Consider the following 22,548-nt stretch of genomic DNA (forward strand, 5'->3'; position numbering starts at 1 on the left):
TCAGTCCTCCCAGCTCTTCTCCACCGTCTCGCGCACGCGCTTGGTGTACTCCTTGCGGTTCTCTTTGTACAGGTTCGATGCTTCGACATTGGCGGGAGACGAGGTGTTCGGGTCGTTTAGTAGACTGGACCTATTAGCATGTGTCGCGCTGCAGCCCACCAGCTCTACCGTGACGTACCTCTGAATACTGGTCAGGATGGCTGCCACGTCGTACGTGGGTGACCATCGGTTTTGCAGAATGTCCAGACACAGCTCGCCGGTCCCGTATACGTTGGGATGGAACATCTGGCTAATAAACTTGACGCCCGGCGGCTTGTTTGGGTATGCCTCCTCGAAATGCATTATAAGACGGAAGGTCCCGTCTTCGAACGGTGTGTCTGCTGGGCCGATAATAACTGCGTTCCTGTCTATGTGTCAGCAGTCAAGCTCAGACATGTGTTATTGCCGCTGCTGTGTCTCCGAAAGTCGAGAGTGACTGCGAGGCTTGGTGTCGCGTGCGGGGGAATGCGGTGAGCCGTACCAGGTCATGACATTATCCGCAACTGGAGACGCAGAGACACCAGCGGGAGGATCAGTTTGCATGCGCTGTCTTCGTCAGTACGGTGTTCTCTGTTAAATTGCGCAAACATCCAGAGCTTGGTGGTGCTGCTCTAGTGGCGTACCTTGAAGTCGCGCATCAAACGGCGGCGGGCTGCAGTAGACATGGTTGTGCGTAGATGATGGACGGAGCTCGAGGTAGTTGAAGCGGAGTGGGAGGTTGAGGTAGAACAGACACGGTGGATATAGCTACAATCAAGGTTGGTGGTACTGAGTCGCAGACGTAACTGGCACCTTCCGCTGTCGGTCGCTCGGCTTGTGGAGGCAAACGCCACCTCACGTGTAGCTTGAAACTTGGCTTATCGCAGTCCCCCAATCGTGGCACTCACCATTACACCCCTCCTTGTCCCCGCCGCTTCGCACCAGAGTCACACAGCTTCACAGCACCACCATCATTCTTTCACACATGATCAACGCCGACGTCAGTTCACACGGCACCGAGTTTACGTTTTCAGTTTTATTGTTGTACTGTGCTATACATAGCCAGATCACCCGTCGCCCATGTATCGCCTGCTCAAGATCCTCATCGCTATAACGCCGTTCCCTCATATGCCCCAAAACGCCGTAAATGCAACTCATTCTGACCATGCTGTTTGCAGAACGCTTGACAATACACACCCTGCGTCGTAAAGTCATACGCCATGAGTCGCTAATAAAACTGGACATTAACAGCATCGCTAGAAACAGACTGGAAAGATGGAATGTCGACCTCCGTAATAACACAAATTGATCGAAAGGGAAAAAGGTCATGAGTGCTTGGGATATCCGCCCTCACTGGCCAGCTGCTCCAGCAAGACCATGGTGGGATGCCTGAGCTGACTTCTCACGGCCCAAGTAGTCCACGATGGGGAAGCGGGCGCGACGCTCGAGCTCATCCAGAGGAATGTGCGAGCGGATGAAGCGGTTCTGGTCGTTGGCCGGCGGCTGGTAGTCCCAAGACTCCTTGCGACCAATCTTCAGTGCACTGCAAGCAACCTGGCGCATGCGCTGGCTTCGGACGACGTCGTTGTGGATCGTCTTGAAGTCCCACTTCTCGCGCGCCTCCGCCTCGAACTTAGCGAGCATCTTCTGGTAATGAGGCTCTGTGGAAGTGGCAAGATCATGCAGCTCCTGCGGGTCTTCAACCAGGTTGTAGAGTTGCGGTCCGTCGGCAAGGGAGTAGGTGAACTTCCACTCATGACGACGGATCATGTAAGTCGGAGTAACGGTGCCTTCGCCCATGTACTCGCCGAACACCTCGTCCTTGCCTGGCTTGTCTGAGACAAGGTACTCGTGAAGGCTGACACCGTCTAGTGGCAGACGATCATCAACTTGTCCTCCGGCGAGGTCGACGAACGTGGGCAAGAGATCCATGGTGGACACGGACTCCTTGACCTTCTTGGGTGCGATGTTGGGCCCGTTGATAATCATCGGTACTCGCGCGCTGTTCTCATACCAGCTCATCTTGTACCACAGGCTCCTCTCGCCAAGCATGTCGCCGTGGTCTCCAGAGAAGACGATAATGGTGTCCTTGTCCAGCCTGCAGTTCTTGAGGAGACGGACGAGTTTGCCAACCTGGTCGTCGACAAAGCTGCAAGCAGCGAAGTAGGCACGGCGGGCGCGAATCTTGGCCTCGTCTGGAACGGGGTTGTCCCACAGGTCGATGGTCTTGAGTAGGCGCTGGGAGTGAGAGTCCTGGTTCTCTTGGGCGATCTCAACCTTGGGCAGGGGAATGTCGACGCCCTCGTATCGGTCCCAGTACTCTTGGATCATGGTGTAAGGGTCGTGTGGGTGGGTCAAAGAAATGGTCAAGGCGAATGGCCGACGGGTCTCGGGGTCAGACCGAACGTAGTCGTAGAGGTACTGTTGAGCCTGGAGGTATGTGTTAGAAGACTTCCTTATACCACTGGAGTATATTGTACTACTGAGATTCCTTACCTTGTGCATGACATCTTCGTCATAGTCGAGTTGGTTGGATCGCACACATGGTCCGGCTTGCATGACCGAGGCCATGTTGTGGTACCACTCTTGACGCTCCTCTGGCTTGTCCCAGTTGACGGACCATCCCAGGTCGCCAGGGTAGATGTCGGAAGTAAGTCGGTGCTCGAAGCCATGGAGCTGGTCCGGGCCGATGAAGTGCATCTTTCCTGCGAGCGCAGTCTCATATCCTTCGCGGCGGAGGTAGTGGGCGTAGGTCGGGATTTCTGGACTCAGGATCGAGGCGTTGTCGTATCCTCCGATCTTGGATGGCAACTGGCCGCTGCACATGGTGAACCTAGATGGTGCACACAAAGGTGAGTTGCAGTAAGCGCTCGCGAAGTTGACGCCGGTCCTAGCAAGCTCATCAAGATGAGGTGTCTTGATAACTGACTCTGGGTCATTGAACTTTAGCATGGGTGCGGCCATCTGATCGGCCATAATGTACAAGATGTTGGGACGCTTTCCGTCTCCCGAAGTGCGAGCCTGAGTCGCATAGCTGTCCGATTGTTGACGAAGAGTCTGAGCAGTAATGAAATCGCTTCCGCCTTGCTGAGCATCTGAGAACCCGTTGCTGGAGAAGCCACTGCTACCGTTGACATGGCCGTTACCATTACCGTTCATGGCTGTAGAAGAGAAGGAGAAGTCGCCGCCAACGGGAGCCTGGGCCTCCTTGAGTGAGACACCGCCGTCCTGGCTGAAGGCTTGCTTGCTGGTGTGGACATAGGATGAGGGCGGCGACTCTGGGTCTAGCAAGAGACTGGGTGCCATACTGTAGTGGCAGTGGTTGTGGTGGTAGAATTGAAGCTTCGATGATATTGTAGGAAGAAGCAATTAATTCCTGAAAGTAGGTGAAGGCAGGAAACTTGGTGGGCAAACTCTGGTTGAGATGAGGGCAGTGGGACCTTTATAGATAAGAAGGATAAGAAGCGCGACGCCCCGGAAGTCGCGTCGGCCGCACGGTGTATGTGGGGAAGTGCGACCCTGACGCGCCTTACAAAAGGTTGGGTCGTGACTTCCAGCGGTCACGCAATCCTACGCAATCCACGCTTCGAGTGACCAATCCCGCCCGAACTAGTCCCGTTTGGGCGATGGCGAAATTCCACCTCTACGAGCACACCGCCCTGTTCTACTTCAAAAGGCCCGACCGGCCGCAGTTCGACGTTCGATGCTGGAGGGATCATCATGGAGCGTTTCATCGAGCACGCGATCTTACCTCACGTCTTGGCTGGGGTATTCACCATTTAGCGAGCAGGGTTACATTAATCTAGAACAATATGATGTATCTTGTAATTCATAGTGATTGTTGCAAATCTCTGACATGAAATTCTTTCCGTGATTTCGTCGTCGCCTCGCCATTTCTGCGTAACATGCAAGTTGTGTGCGCGGCCAGACTCTGGTAGCGCTCAGTCATCCTCCCGCCTTCCGCTGCAGGATTCAAGATTGCCACGCTGCATCACCCATAGGTAGCAGAACTGGCCAGACCAATCCCTTTGCAATCATATCCACACAGCCATGCAACAGAATACAGCATGTCTGTGAGTCGCTAGCGCATGTATTGCCAGTGTGATCGATCCCTTTCGAGGAGCAGCGACCACGGACGTCGAGATTGACAACGCCATGCATATGATCCATATGCAGGGTAGTCGATCAAGTCGGGACTACGTAACAGCCAAGCATGCAAGCATGTACATCCGCTAGAATTTGAGCACATGAGGAATTGATGAAGTTTGGGTAGGAGTCGTGGAGGACTTGGCACGTTGCTTGGCACCGCAAACCTTACCTGTGTAGTGTGCAAGTTTAGTTGCTCATCTTCTACCTACTGACTGAACATCATCTTGACAATTCTCAACCAATACTGCATGCGATGGCTCAACTGCATGCTGCGCGTCCCCTTGCCACCGTTATCGCGAGCGCCACTCGGTCAACTCCTCGCGACCTCGCGACTCCTCGGGACGTCGCTCCTACGTGAACATGCATGGCACGCGAGCATTGAAGTCGTCCAGGCTCCACCACCGGTATACACTCTGGTGTTCGGATCATCTAGCGACCGGTGCGAGGCGGAGTGTCCGCATGTTCTTCCAGATCCCACCGTCATTGGTCTGCTGCGTCCGCCTAGCCCGAACGAGAGATGTCTCGTTGCATTGGCGAATCAACACTATTTGACGCCAAGTGGCTGCAGGCTACTGATAGCGCGCTGCAGTCTCCAACGACACATGCATGCGGCTCTCCGAAGGCTCGCTGGCACTAGAGTCTTCGCAGGATTCACCGGACAGGCACGTGAACATGATTGTTTTGTCGGCTCGACCCGTTTGTGGTCTGACTCCTTCAAGGTCTCTCCGACCTGCACGCAGGTTGATGTGTTGGCATCGATGCGCCGAGAAACTACTGTAATTGGACGTCGTATCAATTCGGCCAGACTTGAGCTGCCTCGTGGTACAGTCGTCGTTCGGTTAGAGAACTGCAGGGGCAAGGGGCCTTCGGAGCTTATCCATCGTGTCCACAACTCCAGATGCAGTTATCCCCACGCGATGGTCTTGATTCTCGACTCGAGGGCTAGATCGCGCGCTGGACCGCTCCACCACCACTACGCAGCATACAAACAATGGTGGATTGAGTGTTGAATTGAAGGTTTACCCACCCACACCTGAATGTCATGTTTACATCCGAAGTCCACTAAACTATCTAAGGTCGTCGGGCCCACAAAAAGTAGTTCACCACATTACAACCCAGCAGTGATATCACAACTATCCTGTCCTCCAACACCACGACTAGCACAAAACAACATCAGTCATTATGCCCGCCACTCCATTCTTCCCTGGAACTTTTCTCCCATCCCGGGCAAGAAACCCTCGCAATCTCGATAACAACTACCTCCCCACTTGCGCTAACAACCACCCCTTCGTGCCCGCCTGGTACAAATCGATAATGAAATCTTGCAGGCCACAGAGCTGCGTCAGCCCGCCAACAGCATCTCCACATACGCTAGACTCCAGCATCTGCGACGCACGCACGACTTGCAGTCCCGTCCGTCAACGCACCGCCAATGTCCAGACATACCAGTCACGAGGACCCTCAAAACACCAAAACACCAAGGCACCCAGCCAATCGCCGGCGCATCCGAAGACAAAGTCCGCGAGCTCAGTCTTCTTGGCATTTCCCGACCGACGCCCGATACTCTCGAATGACTCTTGATAACCAGGCGCCGGGTCGTCGCCCGAACGCTGCGCGACGATCCGGTCGGTGAGAAAGCGACACAGCGACGGCCCGGGACAACGACTCCGAGACGACCGACAACCGAAGTGCGCATAGTCGCCACTGAGCTTTGGGGTCCACATACGCTAGTGTAAGAGGAACTTCATGTTTTGGGAAGGTTTTCGTGGAGGGGGCTGATTGGTGGGTATGACGTCCAGCGCATACGTCGCGGGCCTTCCGAGTCGACTCGACTCGACTCGTGCTGCTGAGTCCTTGTTTGGCATGGTAATTCTCGCCGTAGTTGCTGATAATGAGGATGCAGCCGGAGAGCTGCCTTGCTAGGTCGCTGGCTAGCGTTACGTACGAGATGGTCATGAGACGTACAGGGGAGAGTATTTATCACGTCTATATTGCTGAAGCCAAATAGTATAGCAGGACTATGCATGCAAAGATAGCGAGCTAAGGAACGTAAGTATAACAAAGTTATAAGACAACTTCTATCACTCAACATATTACATTTCTAATCACCAGAACTCTATAACCAGGAAAGCAATCATGCTAACGTTAACACTCAACATTCTATATCGATGTGTTAGTAATCAAACGAAGCCGCCCTCGCCCTCCTTATTGTCACGATAATATAAAGAACAATATAGATACGTAGGCAGACACGCTCGTCTATCACAATTATAAGTAAACTACAACTACTATTTCGTCAACCGCAGCCTAAACTGCCCTCACTACTCGACAATAAGTAAACCACTAACACAACTAACATTACACAACCTACATTACATAACACCTTACATTACAGCACAAACCTATTAAACGCTAACTATCTCTAACGCAAACAATCTTAGATTCCTATAAACACCTTGCAATACTACAACACAGACACATGCTCTTCTCTACGCGAGCGTCTCTAAAAGATCCGCAAACTTATCTAAGAGCCTTACTAATTCTATGCATAAACCTTGCTATATGCACCTATTTTAATAACACATCTTCTTATCTCTTAGGAAAAAGATAACTATAGAAAACTGTTGCAAGACCTTAACATCTACTTAATATATACTAATATCTTTTCTAATCGTCTATATACTAAATCTAAGTAAGCTTCTACTCTCTATGTTGCCTTATTATAGATATTATACAACTCTAGAACGTTATAGAAATAATAATAGCGTTTAGATTAAATTATAGTTAGGTTTAATAACTTAGGTATTTAGTTGTATAAGAGTACATTAGCTAATAAGAAGAATAAAGAATAATTATACTCTTGCATGTAATATTATAGATCTTTGCATATACGTCTCTATCTACTATTACTCTTTTAAGATATTAATATATACTACTATAATAGCGTGTAGGTAGCTAAGAGTATTAGTCTTTCTATAGACATTACTAGTAATATATACTTCTATAGTAGTTGTTTAATAAGATAACTATATTCTTGCTATCTACTACTAATATTTACTTCTATAACTACCTATTCTTCTATATACGCTGTTTAAAACAGCGGGCAGCAGAACTATATAGTCTCTCTAGTAGCTAGAAGTAGGCGCTAGATCTAGAGTCTATATAGTAAGGTTAAGATAGAGATAGTAAATAGTAATATAGCTAGATAGTAGTAGCACTTCTTTATAGCTCTAGGCGTGTGTTAGTTGTAACGCTATTAGAGAGAAGAGAGCGTAGCTATAGCCTTGCGCTTATAAGGTATAGCTAGTAGTAGTACTCTAAACTTCTACTAGTAATTAAGGTACTTCTTCTTAGCTCTAGGCGTGTATTAGTAGTAGTAGTAGTAATACTCTAAACTTCTACTAGCGATTAAGGCGCTTCTTCTTAGCTCTAGGCGTGTGTTAGCTATAGTTATAGCTCTTTAGCCTTAGACTTAGGCGTAGTCTTACGCAGTGTTAGAGTTATCTTAGAGATAACTTTAGTGTTATTACTATTCTTATTAGTCTTAGCCTTTTGCTTGTAGAGTATTGCAGCCTTCTTAGAAGTAATCTTAGTGTTACTACTATCTTTATTAGTCTTAGCTTTACGCTTATAAAGTATAGCTAGTATTATTAGTATTAGACTTAGGCGTAGTCTTAGCCTTGCACTTATAAGCTATAGCTAGTATTATTAGTCTTAGACTTAGGCGCAGGCGCAGGCGTAGTTCTTATTAGTCTTTATACCTACTCTTCTTATTAATATTAGTATTATTACTAGTTGCTTAACGCTGCTACTTCTCTACGCCTCTCTAATAGTGTTCTCTATATTAATATCTTTATCTTCTTTAGAGGTATTATCTTACTTCTATTATTATATCTATATAGAGACTAGTAAGAATGCTTAAGTAGCTACTTATTATAATCTTTGTAGAGGCATTATGTATAGTAAGTAACTAAGGTAACTAGCGCTAGCCTTAGCCTTGCGCTTGTAAGGTATTGCTAGACGCAATATTATAGTAGTAAGGTAATATTAGGCTAGCTAGTAAAAAGATAGGTTAGAGCTGTAGGCAGCGGCGTGTAGAAGATAAGACAGAAGAGAATTAAACCTAGGCTCTTAGTTAGCTTTAATAATAATAATAATAATAAAAATAAAGGTAAAAAAATAGAATACGCGTATAGAGGCCTTAGCTAATGTTTATCTTCTTACTAGCTCTCTGCTTTAGAGGTTAATTAATATTTAATAGTTATTACTAGCTACTACACTATACTATCTCTTAATAGAAAATAGCCTAGAATATATAGATTATATAGCTAAGGCATGCTAGTGTAGTTATAGAGTAATATAGCAGAGTAATAATATTATAGGTAATGTTATAGGTATTAAAGAGAAGGCGCTAGGCAGAAGAGAAGGCGCTAGGCAGAAGAAACTGTTTAGCTAACTAGATTTAAAGCCTTTAATATAGTATAGCTATAGCAAATATCTAATAATAATATATATTCTAAGCTATAAGATAGTTAAAAGAATTAAACTTAGATGTAAAAGAGTAAAAAGAGTTAAATTCTAGGTGTATATGTAGCAAATACTAAATATTTAGTTAGTAAGTATATCTAAGAGTTATACTTTGCGTACTATTTTGTATAGTAGCGATATTATTAAATAAAGTATAAATATTAGCTTTAGAATAGATATATTAAGACTATATTGTAGCTATTATAAGCTTAACAAAACGTCTAATATATAGGTATTGCTACTAAGGTATACTTAATAACTATAGTATCTCTAATAAGCTAGAGATCTAGCTACGCTAGATAATTTAACAACGTATGTATTAGCAAAGATAGAAAGAAGTAGAAAGAATAAAAGAGGTTCTGTTAGTAGAAGCTAATTAAACTTATTAACCTTATCTTTAGCTTACCTAGATATATTAAGAGTTACGTTTATAGTATATATCTACTATTTGCTATATAACCTAAGCTATTATTAGTAAATATTAAAGTATTCTTTATAGAGTTTAAGGTATTCTATATAAAGAGAGATATAGTATAGATAGTTACGTTGTATTATGTTAAGCTTTCTATATAGTTAGGTCTAAGGCTATATAAGAAAATTAATGTTATAGAGAAATATTATAAGAGTTACTATATTAAAACTAGTACTTCTAGTGTATGTATATAATTAAGCTGCTATATCTTCTAAGGCACAACTCTATACACTATACCTAGCGATCTATACTACCTAACTCTAAATATAGATCTAAGCTTATAATATTACCTTAAAGATTTATAGATTATAGTGCTAATTACCTAGTAAAACGCTTATGTATAATATACGCTATAAACGCTACTACGCTAAGTTAGCTAAATAAAGTAGTTTACACTTTATATAGTTTGCGTAAGTTTAACGTCTTAAGTTAAGCTATTAAAGGCTAATTAATGTAGTATTAAGTACGCTGTGCGTATATTAGCACTACCTATTAAGCTTCTAGTATAAGTATATCTCTACGTCTTACTAAACGCGGTAAGAAGATACATTAAGTATAACTTCTAGCCTAAGTTCTCTACTCTACTAATCTAAGCTACTACTCTAGACTTAAACTATATAGAAGTCTGCGTAAAGAAGCACAACGCTATAATAATAACTTGCCTTCTATCTAGCTTTCTACTTAACGCTCTCTCTATTTACACTATATAAGGCCTTACTAGGTAGAAGAAATTCTCTACACTACTACTAGAGCGCGAACTATATATTCTAACGTTAAAGTATTAGTTACTATTACCTTCTAGTTCTAATGCAATAACGCTCTATTTAACCTAGTCTCTAAGTATCTAACTCTTAACGTAGAATCTCTAGCAATACTATATATATTAAATATACTAGGCATAGAACGCGATTAGTATTACTTCTAACTTAAGAAGCTATTTATTAAGCTCTAGAGACTAACTACGCTACGTAGTTAGACTATAATAATAGAATATACTAGATATAGACCTCTTTATAGGCTAGAAGTAGTGTAAGAATATAGAGCGCTCTATCGCTAGAGCGCAATTTAGATCTATTAGAATAGTTATAAAGGCCTAATATTATCTTTAATATATATAATTAGGTCTTAGCGTATAGTGTAAGACTTATAGCCTACTATATATATATATCTATATATAAGAGTATATATATTCTATTAATAAGAATAAGAAGATAAAGGTAGCTTAGAAGATAGAGTAGGTAGCTAAGGCGTTTAGCGGCTCTCTAGATGTAGACGTCTAAGTAAGTATCTGTAATATTTAGTTTAATAGAGTATTAAGAAAGATTTAGTAGTCTAGAGTAAGTTAGGTATAGTATATACTAAAAGAAAATGTATAATAATATTATAGTTGTCTAGATATAGCTTTTATAGAATATTATAATATATTTACACGTAGAATAGTGTATAATAATATATACTATGTATACTAAGCGCAATATCTAATATAAGAAGAAGTATATCTATACTATAATATTTATAGCTAAGTAGTAAAGAGTAGAAGAGAATAAGTATCTAAGATACTAGAAAAGATAAGTGTGTATTAATTAGTGTCTAATACGTGCCTATAAGAGAATAGCGATAGCTACTAGAGTAATAGGTATGCTTTCTAGTGTACTAGCACTAGCACTAGCACTAGCGCCTTACACTAAGTAGAAGTAGTAGTGCTTCTATATAGTATATTACTACCTCTACTCTTCTAGTATCTTGTGCGCTCTACCTATCTTAGTAATATATCTCTAGCTATAATATTTATACTTTAATTCTGCCTGCCTAACTAGAGTATATTAATAATTACTATCTAGGTAGCGTGCTGTCTTTACGTATAGAGAAACTACTTACTAAGACTACGCTGTTAGAACTAATATATACTATAGATAGTATTAGCTAGTACTATCTAAAGAAGTACTAGAGGCTAATATATATGCTATAGTAAGTAAACCTAAATTGCTTATAAGTAAGTAGGCGTAGAATAATATCTACTTTATATTTATTCTCTAAGTGCTATATAGTTTAACTGTCTAGGTAATGCTTTTAGATAGCGTAGTGCTCTAGGTGTAATCTTTCTATAGTATAAGTTATTCTCTAGCTATAACGTTAACTAGGTCTACTATAGGCTACCTAAATAAAGAGGTAGATAGTAGACTAGAGAAAGAGGTAATAAGGGCTGTGCTAGCCTATGCGTAATATAGCGCTAGATATAGACTATACGCAATATAGTAAAGCTTTCTACTATTACTTTAGAGAATAGGTTAAAGTATAGTAGTTAGAGAAGAATACGTATTAAGAGTATATAACTATTACGCTAGACGTAGGCAGTTATCTAGATAGGTATATATAAAGAATTAATAAGATAAGAAGAGCGTATATTTAGAGCGCGTAAGTTGTACTAGGTACTTTAAATATAATATTAGTAGAATAGTAAGTAGCTATAGAGTATATTAAAAGCTAGGTGTTAAAGCGCTAGTGTAAGTAAACTTAACCTTAGAACTTTAGAAGTAGAGGTAGCAGAGAAGCCTTAATAAATAGAGAATAAAGCGTTTAGATAAAGGTTTAGATATAGAGTAGTTTAATAAAGGTTAATAGATAAAGCTTTAATATATAGAGTAAAAGGTAAAGCTTTTAGATAAAAGTCTATATATAGAGTAGTTTAATAAAGTCTAGAAAGTAAAGCTTTTAGATAAAGAGTTAGATATAGATTAGTTTAATAAAAGTTAAGAGGTAAAGCTTTAAGATATAGAGTAAGAGGTAAAGCTTTTAGATAAAGGTTTAGATATAGAGTAGTTTAATAAAGGTTAAGAGGTAAAGCTTTAAGGTATAGAGTAAGAGGTAAAGCTTTTAGATAAAGGTTTAGATATAGAGTAGTTTAATAAAGGTTAAGAGGTAAAGCTTTAAGGTATAAAGTAAGAGGTAAAGCTTTTAGATAAAGGTTTAGATGTAGAGTAGTTTAATAAAGGTTAAGAGGTAAAGCTTTCTATACTACTACTAATAAGACTAACTCTAACTTATTTAACTATCTATTCTATTTATATATTCTATATTTTATATACCTGCTTATGCGTTGTGTATATTCTATAGCTATCTATATAATATTAGCTCTAGTAGTATAATAGAGTTCTAAATATATTATCTAATTATTATAGTTATATTCTAAGAGTTTCTGTTTCTATAGCGCATTACTATAGTTAGACACTATAGAGATACCTCTATCTATGCGCATTAATAATATAGTATACGCACTATACGTATATTAGATATACTACCTAGCGCTTAGTATACGTTCTATATACTATAGCTCTAATACTATAGTTTTTCTAATAATGCTGTATTATAACTTTCTTAGTATTAGTACCTATATCTAATGCTTGTATTAGTAGTTTTGCGTACTGTAGTAAGTAATCTTTACTCTATATATTAATTTTTTTAAAAATTTTCTAATCTATAAGAACTATTCTATATTCTTTGTATTATTATAATATTTAGTACTCTATATACTAGTAGACATACTACTAATAATCTTACTCTACGTGTACTAGCTAATATATATAATAAAAATACTATTAGACGTAACACTTTCTAGAAGCTATATAAGTACTCTCTTTAGAGCTTTTAAGATAGCTCTCTTAATAGTACGCACTACTTATAGTGCGTAGTTATAGCTTTTTTTATACTAAATACTTTAAGGTATCTCTTTATACTATATACGTAAATCTTTCTATCTATTCTGTCTATTTTCTAATAGAAGTTAATATACTGTTTAATTTTAAACTAGCTCTTCTTACTAAGAAGAATAATCTTTATCTAATAATTAAGATTATAGCTATAGGTTATAGCTAGACCTTTTCTACTATCTTAGATAATATTTATCTATATAAAGAGAGAGCGTAAGTTATATAAGATATTCTAGTCTTAGTATAGTTATTATGCCTCTTTAACTATTAGATACGTTAATACTATATATAATTAGAAATCTATACTAAAAGTAATTATATAGACTATACATACCTGCTATTAGAGTTCTTACTCTTCTTATCTTAGTACTATTATCTACGTATTAGTTTAACTAGACTAAATATATATATTTAAATATTTAATCTTCTAGAATAGACTAGTATGTATACCTCTAAATAGTAACTTTAAGCTTACTAGTGCTTTAGAGACTGCAAAAGAGTAGAACTTTATTAGATTCTTATATTTTATCTTTGTTATCTATATCTCTAGCAACACTTTCTACATCTAATAGAGACGAGTTAATAGAGCTTTCTATGTCTATAGTAGGTACAGCCTTGTTTATAACTATAGAAACTTGCTCTAGCTATTTAGGTATTCTACTAATTAGTAGTAGATTGCTAGCGCTTTAGGTTTTAAGGCGCTTAGCGTTCTAACTATAGATATTCTTAGGTACTTTAGGTGTTTTATTAGCGCGTTTGCGCATTATTAATATATTATTTCTAGCTATCTTCTTATTTAACTAGAAGTTATTAGTATAATTCTTATTTGCGTGCTTTTTATTCTTATCTATTTATAGTTTATTATGTACAAAGAGAAATTAATTAGAAAGTTAAAATCTAATTCTAAATGTATTTGCATTTTGTGTACTAAGTATTATATTATTATAGGTAAATATAGAGAAGAGAGAGGCAGCTACGTAGTTAGGTTTAGTAATAGTAGGTATTGTATGTGCCTAGTTAATGCTTAGAAGATATAATAGCTAGAGTCTAGCGATAGATTTATTAATAGCTATAGTATTTAGCGCCTTTTGTGTAATACCTACTTGTAGTATATTATAATAGCTAGAGTCTCTTGTAGTTATAAACTGCTAGACTATTATAGCTGTATACGACCTATATATTACTATACTACTACTTTTGTTTGTAGTATCTTCTCTAGTCTTAGCCTCTTTTTTTTACTTTTTATTTTATTCTATATCTACTATTGTAGTAAGAGAGAGTAGTTTTCTGTGCTTAGTCTAAGACCTAATAGTAACGCCTCTTTTAGTTATAATTCTATTAGCTACCTTTTATATAACTTTCGGCCTTAGTTTATTTAAGAGTATATTAGTATATAACCTAAGATTATGTCTTTATAATAAGATCTATAACTTTATATACCTCTTTACGTAGTCTTTATTATTATACTACTAATAATTCTTAATAAAAGAGAGAATTCTATCTACTAGTCTTTTAATAGTATCTTTAAAACATTAATACTATCTAAATATTAAGTCTAAGCTATATACTAGTCTTAAAGAGCGTTCTTACCTATCTAGGCTTAGAGGCCTGCTCTGCTTACTATTTAAAGTTACAGCGTTACATCTTAATCTAGCTTTAACTTATATTCTTAAGATTTTAGTTTATAAATTTATCTTTAGCTTAGATATATACAAAAAAAAACGTCTGCGTATCTATCTATTAATAGTTAATATTATTAGTGCTACTGCGGAGCTGCGCGTTACGTGTTCTACTAGATAAGAAAGAGCTACTATTAATAATAATAAACCTTGTCTAGATAACAATAATACTAGCTAATAAGTAAGAAATATATCTTTCTGCCTTTGTAACATTCTAACTTACTTTCTTACAGTCTAACTACTACGCTACTCTAGTGTTGTTCTAACACTCTATTCTTAAATTACTTAAGTTATAAACTATTTCTATTATTAGTATTACTCTAGTATTGTTCTAACGCTCTATTCTTAATTTATTTAAGTTATAGACTATTTCTTTTGTTAGCATTACTCTAGCGTTATTCTAACGCTCTATTCTTAATTTATTTAAGTTATAGACTATTTCTATTATTAGCATTACTCTAGTGTTATTCTAACACTTTATTCTTAATTTGTTTAAGTTACAGACTATTTCTTTTATTAGTATTACTCTAGCATTATTCTAACACTCTATTCTTAATTTGTTTAAGTTATAGACTATTTCTATTATTAGCATTACTCTAGTATTATTCTAACGCTTTGTTCTTAATTTGTTTAAGTTATAGACTATTATTAAGTCTTAATATTCTCTAATTAGAGATGTTTACATTAGACTAACTTAAAGCTGCTATACCTATAATATATTATTACATTTCTACACTTTTATTATAGAATTAACTTAAAATAGCTATATATATAGGCTGTTATTATATTACTTATTATAATAGGCTATAGAATAGTAGTAATAGAACTTAACTACAATCTTAGAGTAGTGTTTTAAATATATTAGAGATAGGTTACTTATTACTCTATATTCTTTATACTTTTGCTATTAGAGAATATTAATCTTAATATCTTCTTTATTATTTCTTCTTCTTCTATTAGTCTATTATAACATATAGGTTATAACAAACTATAATACTTATTTACTTATAAACGTAATATCTAGCTACGCGTACGCTAAAGCTAAATAATAATAAGATATTTAAGACTACGTCTATAAGAGTAGATATATATTAAATAGATTATTATTAGAACTAGTAAAGATATAGTATAGAAATGTCTTAAAGGCGCTTGCGTTACTAAAAGAAGCGCACAACTAGAAGCGCTGCTTAACACTCTCTTTACCTATAATTCTTAGAACCCTCTAATATAAGAATATACCTATTACTTTAATTATAACTTATTAGCTTCTCTTAAAGCGCTAGTATAATACTTATTACAAGTATTTTAGTTATTAGTAGATAGAATTATATATATTTAATATTATTTACTTTGTTCTAACTTGTTATAAAGAGGCTACTATATAATACTATAAACGCTATGCTATTTCTTAGTTTATATAATAAGACTTTTAATTAAAAGTTCTCTAAGGTAGAGCTTTAGGCTAACTAGTAGCACTAGAATATACTACTATCTAGAGAAGAGTTTATAGTTAATGTAAGCTACATAATTAATAAATAAACTCTAATATTATTTAAACTATATTGTAATAAGCTAAACAACCTATCTATACGCTTTATATTTAAGTCTTTATAATTAGCTTACAACGTAACTAGAGTTCTAGCTATATCTATAAGATAAGCTAATTAGAGTATAATTCTCTAGCTACAATAGATAATAGTAATATATTATCTTACTTGCGTTCTTTAAGAAAGCTGTTTAGAAGTATATATATAGTCTAATAAGTATAGTAATATAGTGTTAACGTGTATAGATTATAGTAGCTATACCTATTAAGCTAAGAGGCAACTTAATAGTATACAAGAAGACCTACTATAGATTATTACTCTATTTTAGTAACTCTATAACCTCTATTCTTCTAATCTTAATATAGATATTAGAATTAGCTAACTTAGTTGCTCTAGCCTATTGTAATTAAGCGTAATAGAATTAGTTATTAGCTTATAGCACTATTATAGCCCTTCTAAAGTGCTATAAATAGCTAATTCTAGAAGTAGTAGACATTCTCTTTATATAAGAAAAAGGCTTTATAGAAAATATAAGCTACTAGAAGCCTAGAGTTTTTAAGAACCTCTAGCATCTTATAAATAACGTAGAAGAGGCCTACCTTTAACTATAGATGTTGCTCTACTATATTACCTCTTATCTAGAATAGTAAAGATATTTAGATATAACTAACCTAACTATAGTAATTTACTTTATAGTAAAGGTTGTGTTATTACGCTATATTCTATCTACACTATTTAGCGTAGTCTAGATAGAAAATATTATCTTTACTAATACCTAGTGCTTTACACTACCTACTAAGTCTCTGCCTAAGCTAGATATTCTACTCTGTACACTGTAGTTACTCTTTAAGCTAGAAGATAAGTATAAGTTATTATCTAGTAATATTTAGAACTTTGTAGTAGATAGTTTACTAGATACTATTAATTTAGATCTAGAAGATAAAGATGTAGAGTTTAACTGTTAACGCTTTAATAGAGCCTATCTAGTAGATAAATAGTTATTATGTGTAGTATGTTTTCGCTCTATAGTACTCTAGAGACAAAAATTAACGCTCTATAAGCGCTATAGAAATATCTTCTAAATAATTAGACTAATACTATATCTATACAAAGTTTAATTAAATTCTATATTCTAGATTCTCTCTATTAGTAGAGAGTGCTGCGAGATCTAACTAAGCTAGTTAGCTAGAATAATAAACTATTCTTAATAGATTTAGAATTTATAATTTACTATAGTATACTTACTAGTATATTCTATATACACAGAAAGATGTACAGAGAAAGTAATAGCATAGTTAACTCTACTATCTATCTGTATTTTTCTAGTATTTTCTAACGTATATATAGTCTAATAAATAAACTATATAGTATATTACTTATAGAAATAGGTAATCTCTTATAATTTAAGAGAGTTAATTCTTAGTAGTACGCTATGCTGTCTTAGTTTTTAAAAGCTAATATAATGTCTATTATCTACGCCTAAAAGAAGCAACGCGTATAGCTAAATCTACTAAAACTACTATTATTTCTCTAGCTATAAAATTAAACACTAGGTATTAGCCTGTAAATGTTAACTATATTATTAAATCTATAGTTAAGCTAGATATGTATTCGCTATAGTTAGTGTATAAGATTCTTTATTAGAACTTAGAGCTAGTTAATTAATACTAGGTAAAGAGTAATATACTAGCACTTAAGAGTATTATAGGTGTAGTTGTAAAGAAAGAACGCAGACTATTACTTAAGGCTAGAGACCTAATCTAATTACTTAAGTATAGTAACCTAATATAAACTTTAGCTTATAAGATAGCTATAACTATATATAAATAGACTTAGAGAGAGGTTACTACTTGCTTATAGTAGTAGAGTGTTCTGTAGTAGCCTTACTTACAAAAGTATATAATATATATAGAGATAAGATTTTATATATAGTTAATATATAGAGATATACTACGCTAGGTGTGCGCTTACTAGCCTGCGAACCTATATCTTTTATATTATTAGAGAAAAGCGCTTCTACTTATCTTGCACTATCTTATTAGTTTATAGAAACTACTATTCTCTAATATAACCTCTATATAAACGCGTTACATGCTCTATTCTATAAAGATATACTCTACCTTTTACTTATAGTAGCGCTGTCTAAAGTAAGCCTTTTATAAAGTAGGTAACGTAATATATTATAGTTTATATACTAGTAAAGTATGTAGAAGTATTAAGAATAAAATAGTAAACGTAGGCGCTTTAGATTTAGTTAAGAGATATTAACCTAAGGTTATATTAGACTAAGGTAAACTTTAACTTTTCTAGAGTACTACTAATATTATCTAATAGCCTGTTAGACTATATTAGACGCGCTATGCTATAGTTTACTTATTTAGTATAATAACGCGCTCTTTGTACTAGCTAGAATCTAGTCTTAGTTAGTATTAGATATAGGTATTACTTATTACTATGCAGAGAGATTGCGCAATATATATTAATAACCTAGATAGTGCTATACTACTATAGTATAGCTATGTAGTTACTTTTATTATAGAAGATAGTAGAGAGTATATACGCGCATTCTAATGTTAGTATAGCTAGATACCTCTGTAAGTAAGTAGCTACGCTAGCGCTAAGTTAATACTACGTGTGCTAAGTAGAGTAACTTTGCTAATATAGAAAGAATAAAGTGCGCCTTTAACTTAGACTATAGTCTAGTTAGGCTAAAAAAAAAAACGCAAACTACTACTACTTATCTAGTTTAAAGTCTCTATTACTTCTCTTCTTATTACTACTATCTAGAAGAAGTTCTAGACTAGCCTTCTTCTTAGCCTTGCAAAGCATAGCTATCTTCTTTAACCTATCTATTACTTCTCTCTTAAATATAAGTACCTCTACTTCTATAGTATAAAAGTGTAATATATACTTCTATCTAATTCTTAAAACTCTATACCTTGCTTATAGAACCTAGGTAGTATTACTAGTAGGTTTAATATTAATAACAGCGTTAGCGTAGTGTAGATTAATACCTATTAATAGTAGGCTCTATATACTTACTATAATACGTAGCTACTTTTAGTGCGCAAAGTTTATATAGTTATCTAGCTTATCTTAGAAACTTATAATAATAATGTATTTCTCTTTCTAAGTAAGTACTATATAAAAGAAAATAATATCTATACTAGAGAATCTATAACTAATAATATTAAACGTAGTTATATTAGTAAAGCTATTATACGTAGTAATAATACTTTTATAAAGATAATTATTAAGTCTATATAGAATTATTCTAGAGTTTATCTTTAGTAAGGTTACTATATTAGTTATAATCTACTTGTCTACTTTTATAATCTCTTGTATAATATTATATATAGTAATTATCTTTAGGTTCTTTATATATATTGCGAGAATAGTTTAGCAAACTAGGCTATTCTTAAAGAGCTGTATTATGTATATATAGCTATAGCTAGCCTTTACACTAAATAGCTTACTTATCTTTAACTATATAAGTTTACTCTACTTACTAAATAGATATATAATGCTATTTAGAGAAGAGTAGCTATAGAGTACTTAATTAGTCTATAAATATTTATTAAACTTCTAGGTTATCTTCTTTATGTTTATAACTTAACTATTCGCGCTAGTTTTAATAACTTCTATAGTGTATAATATTATTTGTATATTGCATTCTAGAATCTATTACTAGAAGTATTAAGGTTTCTAGATAATATTATATATAGGCAGTAGCTCTATAAGTTATATATTAAATAGCGCTAGTTCTAGAATACGCGTATTCTATTAACGTTATAATAAGATAACTTTTAAGAGGTGCCTAAAGACGTCTAAAGAGTTCTTCTTAGCCTTAGAAGATTTAGAAGACTTTACTATTATTTACTTAACTACTAACTTAGTGTTAAATTCTAGTAGCTTTATATAATCTAAACGTATTCTGTTTAGATTATAGATATTCTCTTTAAGCTTTAATCTCTATTAGAGAGCTTGCCTCTAGATCTATGCATTTGCCTAGAGAGGCACTAAGTTCTTAGATTTAGTAAATATTATTCTAGTAAGAAATAGAAACTTAGTAGAATAGTCTTAGACGTGTAATATTTCTTTATCTAGTTTATAGCTAGCTATAACTTTCTTAGATAATATAAATAAGCGTAGCGCTCTTATAAACTTACTCTCTAAACTCTTTAACTTATATAATTTATTAACTATATATAGTTAAAAGTTAGCTTCTTCTTCTAGTAGTGTCTTTACCTATATTATAATACGCTTTAATATTATAATAAGTACGTACTTACTAACTTCTTTCTTAAATTACCGCTATTAGTATATAAAAATGTAGAGATATCTATATAGTTATTAATATAGACTAGGCTCTTGTACTTATACTCTAGACGTTTATTATACTACTAGAGTTAACTACGTTACTATAATAGATAATAGAGGTAAGCTTAAAAGGTAATGTCTTCTTATATAAATAGTTAACTTCTTTTACCTAGGCTAGAATTATAGACTCTACTATATAAGTTATAAGGTAAGACTTATTTAAAGCTTTCTAGTGCGCTATTAGTAAGTTAGGTTAACGCTTATAGAGTATTAGTTAGTAATTACTAGAAAAATATTATATACTAACTAGGTTATTCTTACTATAGTGCTATCTCTCTAAAGTTATAAGATTCTTACAGAAGACTATAATTAAGTTATCTATCTAATATAAAATGTTTAGTAGCTATATAAGGCCTACACTTAGTAGAGTTTATTCTAGACTCTACTTATTAGTAATCTAGCCTACTATCTATTTCTCTAGTAGTTCTATAAATTATACTAGTAATATTAGCTAGTAAGACTAGTAGTTTAATTAAGACATTATATAGTCTAATTAACTTAGCTAATATTTAGCTTACTTAAGAGAGCTAAAAGATTCTATAGGCGTAGTTGTACTCTTATTTAGTAAAGCGGCTTTAGGCTATATCTATATTAGTTATATAGTTAAGAGTATATAGAACTTAGACTATATTCTTATTATAGATGCGTAAAACTAATTTATTAAAGTCTATAGCTTTATTAGTAAAGTTGCTAATATTACTGTTATAGCTACTATTGCTAACCTTTAGCTAAGTGTTAAGGCTAGAATTAATTTCTATTAGTAAGTAATAGCGAACAACATGTTAAATAAGCCTAGCCTTAGTTTTAATCTTTATCTTAAGTATAGTGCTATTTGTTTTATATAATTCTACGCAACTTAGTTATAGATAGTTAATGTTATTATTAATTGTAGTAATAGTAACTAAATATAGCACTAATAGAATAACGTCTTCTACTAAAGAACTTTACTAAATATCTAAGGCTATTAGCTACGCTAGGAAATAGCGCGTAGTAATTCTAATAGCGTGTCTAGAGACTCTTTATAAAGTTTCTATATATAAAGTATATATTAATAGTAGAGCTCTAACGCTGTTCTAATTAGCGTTCTAACTTATAACTAGGCTAATAATATATATCTTAATATAGATTTAGTGTAGATTTAGTGTAGATATACGTATAGCTAAGCTTATTGTACTAGAAGGCTTAGTTAGTTAAGTTATACGCTTAGTTATATTAGTATAGTAGAACTATACGATTCGCTTCTCTTATCTACTTTAGTATTACTTATCTTAGCCTTCTTTTGCTCTAGCGTATTACTAGAAGTATTAGAGCCTACTAAAGTAGTGTTATGCAAGCGCTAGCGTTGCTTAGCCTTTCTAATTAAGTAGTTTATTTCTTTAGTAGCTAGTTAGGTAGCTTATTCTTCTTCTTATATTAATACGCAATAAACTTACTAATAGTATTAAGAATTTCTGTCTTTTCTAGAAGAGATTAGAAGGTAATCTATATATATAGTATATAACTAGCTATAACCTTATAGACTAGTTCTGTTTTTTTAAGGTCTTGCGTTATAATACTATATCTTATTACTAGCTAGCTATTAGACCTCTATATCTATAATATAATACTATTAGTATCTAGCTTTAGCTACTCTTTCTTGTCTAAATTAATTCTAATAATAATACTAAGAATGCAAAGTATTTCTATGTTTACTCTAACTCTAGATATGTGTAGAATGTTATTAGATAGTATATTACCTTTATTATTCTACTTCTTATCTAGATATCTAGATTAGAGCGTAGTTACGTTAAGAGTAATAGTAAGAAATTAAAGAGCGTTAATATAATCTTTACTCTTTATACTTATATTAAGTATCTACGCTATATTATCTTAGAGCTACGCTGTAATATAGTTACTATAAGATTTTAAAGTTAGTTATTGCGTTATTATTATTAATAAAGATATAGAGATAGTAAATAAGCGTAAACTAGACTTGCAAATACGCTTGCTGTGCGTTAACTATCTACTACTAATTAGTAAGATTACGTAAGTCTATGTATTTAATATAGGCTAAGACCTTAATATAGGTA

At 35.0% G+C, this 22,548-nt stretch overlaps 2 protein-coding genes across 2 annotated transcripts; both read right to left on the minus strand.

Moving 5' to 3' along the window:
• On the minus strand, positions 1-704 carry UBC2 (Ubiquitin-conjugating enzyme E2 2; the record flags this gene model as incomplete). The annotated part of the gene is made up of 4 exons (XM_049400761.1): positions 1-124; positions 179-403; positions 521-585; positions 663-704. The coding sequence occupies 4 exons, from the start codon at positions 702-704 to the stop codon at positions 1-3; spliced, it is 456 nt and encodes a 151-aa protein (XP_049253709.1).
• A 664-nt stretch (positions 705-1,368) lies between these two features.
• On the minus strand, positions 1,369-3,324 carry J4E88_007141 (uncharacterized protein; the record flags this gene model as incomplete). The annotated part of the gene is made up of 2 exons (XM_049400762.1): positions 1,369-2,448; positions 2,515-3,324. 2 exons carry the CDS (start codon positions 3,322-3,324, stop codon positions 1,369-1,371), a joined length of 1,890 nt encoding a protein of 629 aa, XP_049253710.1.
• Positions 3,325-22,548: the final 19,224 nt, after the last annotated feature.

Source organism: Alternaria novae-zelandiae (assembly GCF_023758075.1).
Source record: "Alternaria novae-zelandiae strain BMP 2774 chromosome Unknown scaffold_14, whole genome shotgun sequence".
In the NCBI taxonomy this organism is placed as follows: Eukaryota; Fungi; Ascomycota; class Dothideomycetes; order Pleosporales; family Pleosporaceae; genus Alternaria; species Alternaria novae-zelandiae.